Raw genomic sequence first — 6,331 nt, forward strand, 5'->3', positions numbered from 1 at the left:
AATGATTCATAGGCAAAATCAACCAATCATTTGACCCTATGTTTACTTTCTTCACTGACATACAAAAATGAAAAGCCTATATTAGTCAAAGCTCAGCTTTAGGAGGAGAAGAGACAGGGCAAGATAAAAACAAAGAAAAAGAGTGTGATGCTGATGAGGAGAAAAAAATAATCAGCTGCCCACCGATGCCTTCAAAACATCTTAAAATGCACATAATAGTTCAAAGAAATCAAAATTTCATCGGGGAGACCCCGAACTCACCTGACTACCCCCAAATTCTGGACCACGGTGATTATAAAACCATGCCATTGCATGGTAATAAAATTGAGCATTAGACCCTAAACTAAAGTGTTACCTTTTTTTTAAATCACACCCTCATTGGGAGCTTAGCCACCCTAAAATGAAAATCCTATAAACTCCCCTGCTGTGTGTGGGTATTTGAGAGGCTTGAATGGGAATGTTTGTGACTGATTTCTGAGAGAAATATTTAATAGTTTGAATAATTAATAGGTTTAAAATACCATTACTGTATCCGCACTTTATTTTATTAGTCACAAAAACATGTTCGGATTTATCCACCAGCCCATCGTGAGCCTCGACGTGACGTCATAGAGACGCGACGGAAGAAGAGTGTTTTCGCTCTAAAGAAGCGCCAGCTCTCATTGAATGAGCCAAGATTTAAAGTAGCCTTCGTTTTCCATTTAATTCCTATTATTGGAAAGTTTAATTATCCGCTGTTTGCATTGGCGGACAACGCCTAAGCTTTTGGTTTTTGGTTTAAGGTTACGGTTAACGGTGAGTAATCGGTGATGCGATTGAGGCCAAATTTTCTGCATCGCGACAGCGGAGGCCGAACAGTGTTTATTTGTGATCGGTGCTTGGATTTGATTTGAAGTTGCGTTAAATGACCAATGCGAGCAGAGCTCTTTGTTATTGAACAATCGCAACATAAAATATGTCAAAGTAAGATCAGACTAGTGTATTGGCGAGACTACAAAGCCCTTTCCACTTCACATTTTCCACAACATTTAGAGTAAATGAGCAGAACAAAGCGCATCGTGCGCGAGTTTATCCCCGCAATTCCAGCTCTTTATACATGGACACTGATAGTTGCATGTACATATACAGCCTATAAAACGTGTTATTTTAAATTTAAATACCATTTAAAGGTAAAGTACTTTGCGTAAATGTTTAAATGAATACAATGTGCTAACATCTATAGTGTTTTCTCTGTTTTTTCAAAAAAGACGTAAGTGTCAGTCCAGCCAAATTTTGTACTGAAGAAAATAACCTGTACCAGTTAATCCACAAAAGAAAAAAGTCGGTGCCCTAAAATCAACCCTTGTCCATTTTTTTCAATCGTGTGTATTATTTAGAAATGCATCACAGCACTGAAGCAACTTCTGGTTCACATGGACTTTTTAAAAAAAAGCCTCTAGGTCAATATTGAGACCAGACCCTTTTCATATATAAATCCGTTTTTTAATCAACTTGCTATTTTTTCACTTTTGTTCTTAGTTTGTCCATCTGGACTGTTTGCTAGTTGCTAGTATCAGATTTTTATGCCGAAACAAAGTACAAGGTTAAAATGCACCTCTGACGGTTCTCTACTTTCTTTTTCATGCAGAGAGGAGGCAGGCTGGCGCAGGTCGTAGGTTGCTCCTGGATCATGAGAGACAGTGGCAGCAGCCTGGCTCAAACACACTGGTCCAATGAGCTGACGCTGACCGCAGGGCAGGAGGGTGCTGGTGGTGGGGGTGCCATTGGAGGTGGCCATTTACTAAACCCGGCCATGGCCCAACATGCCCCGAGCCCAGCCCACTTCAAACTGGGCCGCAGAGAGGAGGACGCCAGGATATGGGGTGCAGAATATACCATCCCTGAGGTGGAAGAAGAGGACGAGGAAGAGGAGGAGGAGGGTGACGACACTGTTGAGATGGAGAGTGAAGAAGATCTGGTGGACAAGAAAGCTGAGGGTGGTTTCCAGTGTAATGATAAAGGTGACAATGGGAAGTGGGGCTCATCAGAGTACCCACAGCTAGTGGAAATGGATGTCAGCGTTACAGGTGACTTTACCCACTGCTTGGTCCAGACTAGACCCAGTCCACTCAAAGAGAGAAAGCTATCCCGGTTGCGGTATCGGGGTCAAAGGTGTGTAAGCATTCACAACCGTTTGGCCCAGCAATGGAGAGCTTGGCGCCAACGAGCCAAATGGGCAGGAACTATGGGATACAGGAGAGTACGCAGATTACAGAGACGCCGGCTCTTTGCCAATCGACCTTTCCAGAGACTGCCTGGCAGTTCATTGTTAAATGGAGACCCAGAAAGAAGTTCTGGGACAGCAGTGGAGAGGGGAGCTGATTTATCTGGTGAGTATAAACTTGTTAACATTTGCATTATAATTAGCTTTTTTTTTTTTTGGAAAGAATTTATATAATTAATAGTTTTGCATATGATACCTGACTAATTTTTAAAATGTTCTTCACTTTAAAGTGTGTATAATGTTAATATATTGTGTTTGGTGGCTAATGTGCATGAAGTAGTTAACTAGCCTCGTCCAACACCATTTAAACCATTTAAACAACAACATCCGTGTCCGATGTAGACGCAGTGTTGATGTTAAATATCATTTAAAAGATTGTTACTTGTGCTGGTAAAGATGCATTCATATTTCAAATAATTAAATTATATTTCCATTTATTCATTTAGCAGAGCCTTTTATAAAGCGACTTGCAAATGAGAAATACAACAAGCAATTCATCTAAAGGAGGTTATAAGGCGAGTTGCTAGCAAAAACAGTTTCAAACATTGTCCAGTTGTCCATTTAAAATACATTTTATACTACAAAACAATTAACATATTTATTAGCATAAGCCTATCCCTAGACTTACTGACATAAATATTACAATTAAACTTTACTTGGAGTACTTATTTATTGCACAATGTATATTTCTTAATATTAAGCCTAAAATGTGTTTTAATATCACTATTAGCAAGGATAGTATTATCTCTGTATAATATCAGTCTTTAAATGCAAGATATTTAAAGTGTACCTAAAGTATACTTGCAGTAGTTCCACTTTAGCACTATTTCCACATAACTAAAGTGCATTAAGTACAAAATTACTTGTCCAATTTAGCAGACTTTAAATATATAAATTTAGTATACTAAAACAAGTACAATTGACAGGGTAATTATATTAAGTACATGTATTTGTAGTATACTACTTAGTATAAAATAAATGTATTTAAAATACATTTTAGTGTATTTATTTTTTATCTAGGGTCTCTGTGATGTACAATGAGGCACAATAAAAGGATGAAATTGCATATTATTGTAATACTGAGGTCGTGAAAGTGACTAGTCACAAGCAGGATTGCTGTTTGCACTGACTAGTACATGTTCCTTTAGCTTTCTTCTGTACATCGTCTTTTCTTCTTTACCATTTGATTTCTTAGACTCCTGTAGCACAAATGGAGTTCTGAGAGGAAGGGATGGTATCCATGGAGCAACCATGGGGGACAGGGAGGGACGGGCCTCCCCTGCTAATGTCCAGTCTCAGCGGGAAAAGTCCTCCCCACAGAATCTGCTTAGCAGTGGACACATTTCTTGTATACAAGGTACAATATCCTTTTCCCAAATATGGAAAAGGAGCATACACCATGTTTTATTTAATATTATATTATCGTCCCATGGTTGTTACTCTCTCACTCCTCCTCTTCTTCAGGTATTCTGGATGAGTTTCTCCAGCAGTTTGGCAGTTTGATTCCCATCCACGTAGATGAGGTGGTGAAGAAGCTTCAGGAGATCTTCAACGAGAGCTTCTCAAGTCCTCACAGGTCAGAGGTGGCTCATACCGGTCACAAGACTTATTGAATCTTGATATTTAGACTTGAATAAAGTCTCAGCTTTTTGTATTATTTTAATTTGTGTCTGTTTACAGGAAGGTAATGGTGCAACATATAATGCAGTCGTACCAGCGCATGTCTGGAAGTGCAGTGATGCGGGGGTTTCGTGTAAATTACAAACGCCATGTCCTCACCATGGATGATCTGAGCACACTTTATGGCCAGAACTGGCTCAACGATCAGGTGGGCCTCTCTCTTAACAACATTATTCACTGTTAATGGTTGATCGCATTCGCCAACCATGTGTACACTTGTATTTGTGCATGAATATGTGATTTATCAAAAAATGTGTACTTGAGTTGGTTCAGAATTGTATCCTAAATATAGAAAAACAATCCAAGTTACATTTACACAAATAAAGCCTTGTTGCATTAGGATTGGTTTTCTTTTAAAACATACATATTTATTAGTAAATGAATAATTACAATTCCCTACATTAAGTCTTACTTTATCACATAATAATGCACCCTGTATAAGCACACACAAACATTCAGCACATCAAAACTGTGTGTGTGTGCCTGTTTTGAATCCACTGGAAATTTTGTGAGGAACCTTTTTTGCCACATTTAAGAACAATATGTTTTTTGTGGTTTATTAAATTTAACATGTAAATACTATGGCACCGTCCTTTGCTTGAGTTTAGCCAGAGTTTGTATAGATATTTGATGAATGGGGGGCCCTTGTACTGGGATTGTGCTGAGTTAGCGCTCTCTTACGTCTGTAACTCACTCCGTCACCCAGGTCATGAATATGTATGGGGATTTGGTCATGGACGCTGCCCCTGAAAAGGTAGGCTAAACACACACACAAACACACACACTCTCCTTTACACGGAATTTGACTCATGACAAAACCATTATATGAACTTGTGTCAAAGAGTTAAATGATTATGAAAACAATATGTGAATTAGGTTTTTCCTCATTCGCTCTCTCTATTGTTTTACTTGCAGGTCCACTTTTTCAACAGCTTCTTTTATGACAAACTTCGGACGAAAGGTTACGAAGGGGTCAAACGGTGGACAAAAAATGTCAGTACTGGATGGAAAAACATTTTGTGTTTGTCTTTCACAGCCCTTTATTAATACCTGTCATTTTAGGACTGTAAAGTTGAGCAGATAAATTGGTTATAGATAATTCACCATCATGAAGTTAATATAGTTATCCACCTATTTTTAACATAAAAGCAGACTGGGCAATTTTTAACATGAATGCACTTGGCTTCCAATTATTTTAGCTTTACCAAAACAGTCTGTTATGCTGCTTAATGTTGCAAACTGTTACTTATCATATTATTTCAATTTACTCATAAACACTAGTTTGTAGTGCAAATAGTTTAACCATTTACTGCACTGTTACTCTTCTACGTATAGCAGCTAATGAATTGGAAGTCTCGCTCATTCATAGGAAATAGCTTACTTCCACAATGAAAAATATGGTGGATACAACATAATTATTGTAGTACTACGTTTTTATTTCACTGTTAAATCTGCTCCGTAGGTTGATATTTTCCAGAAGAAGTTCTTATTGATCCCTATTCACCTGGAAGTTCACTGGTCATTAGTGTGTGTCAATGTTCCTCAGCGTAAAATCGCATACTTTGATTCCCAGAGGACCCTCAACCGTCGATGCCCCAAAGTAGGCATTATTTGTTCTAATGATGCTATTTACATGGCTACATTTATTATACCAATGCTTATCGTGTCCACTAAAAGTTTTTGTTTTTACAGCACATTGCCAAATACCTGCAAGCAGAAGCAATCAAGAGAGAACAGAAGGAGTTTTACACGGGGTGGAAAGGCTATTTCAAAATGGTAGGGTGTGTGTGTGTCTGTTAGTAAAAGTATGAGAGAAATAAGGAATAAAAGAGATTGGAAAGGCCATTTCATTTGTGTTTTGTTGACTCTTCTGTCTTTTGAATGTTCTAGAATGTGGCAAGGCAGAACAACGACAGTGATTGTGGAGCTTTTGTTCTTCAGGTTAGCGTTTTTTCTCATTAGTAATTTTAACACTTGACTTTGTACATAGCACTGGTGCTGAAAGTAAATAATAATCTTCATTGGTGTCTTTTACTCACTTGTTCACTTCACTCTTCTTATCGTTGTACTCCAGTACTGTAAGTGCCTGGCCCTGGAACAGCCTTTCAGCTTTGGTCAGCAGGATATGCCCAAGCTACGGAGACAAATGTACAAAGAACTGTGTCACTGTAAACTGTCTCTGTGAGACCGTGAGAAGAGCAAGGGAGAACCATGACATCTTACACTATTAAATAAGCTCCAGGTCCAGACAGCATTTAGACGGGAGACGTGCAAACGTTTTAACCCTCTTTTTGTTCAATGACTTTGTATTTTGACTTGGTGAGGGCTGTACTCTGTTTGGCCCAGTTGTTCATTTCTTTGGATCAAAACGCAAGAGGAGTTGGTTTT

The 6,331-nt window shown here is 38.5% G+C and overlaps 1 protein-coding gene across 2 annotated transcripts; it reads left to right on the top strand.

The window, feature by feature from the left end:
- The first annotated feature begins 614 nt into the window (after positions 1 to 614).
- Positions 615 to 6,298, top strand: senp3a (SUMO specific peptidase 3a). Of its 2 annotated transcripts, none has more exons than XM_039660009.2 (11): positions 615 to 795; positions 1,628 to 2,369; positions 3,459 to 3,620; positions 3,728 to 3,839; positions 3,944 to 4,091; positions 4,650 to 4,697; positions 4,859 to 4,936; positions 5,406 to 5,543; positions 5,621 to 5,719; positions 5,834 to 5,884; positions 6,018 to 6,298. In XM_039660009.2, the coding sequence occupies exons 2-11, from the start codon at positions 1,670 to 1,672 to the stop codon at positions 6,126 to 6,128; spliced, it is 1,647 nt and encodes a 548-aa protein (XP_039515943.2). In that variant the 5' UTR covers positions 615 to 795; positions 1,628 to 1,669; the 3' UTR covers positions 6,129 to 6,298. The 2 variants fall into 2 exon arrangements, with proteins under 2 accessions (XP_039515943.2, XP_039515944.2); XM_039660010.2 differs by having other exon boundaries at positions 617 to 795; positions 5,636 to 5,719.
- Positions 6,299 to 6,331: the final 33 nt, after the last annotated feature.

The sequence above is a fragment of the Pimephales promelas genome, chromosome 4 (assembly GCF_988280905.1).
Source record: "Pimephales promelas chromosome 4, fPimPro1.hap1.1, whole genome shotgun sequence".
Lineage (NCBI taxonomy): Eukaryota > Metazoa > Chordata > Actinopteri > Cypriniformes > Leuciscidae > Pimephales > Pimephales promelas.

Excerpts from the sequence above, each read along its gene's own strand:
- senp3a (XM_039660009.2), top strand. The coding sequence starts at position 1,670 with ATGAGAGACAGTGGCAGCAGCCTGGCTCAAACACACTGGTCCAATGAG. Across the intron at positions 4,092-4,649 it reads AGAACTGGCTCAACGATCAG|GTCATGAATATGTATGGGGA; the intron begins GTGGGCCTCTCT and ends TCCGTCACCCAG. Across the intron at positions 5,544-5,620 it reads TCAACCGTCGATGCCCCAAA|TTTTTGTTTTTACAGCACAT; the intron begins GTAGGCATTATT and ends GTCCACTAAAAG.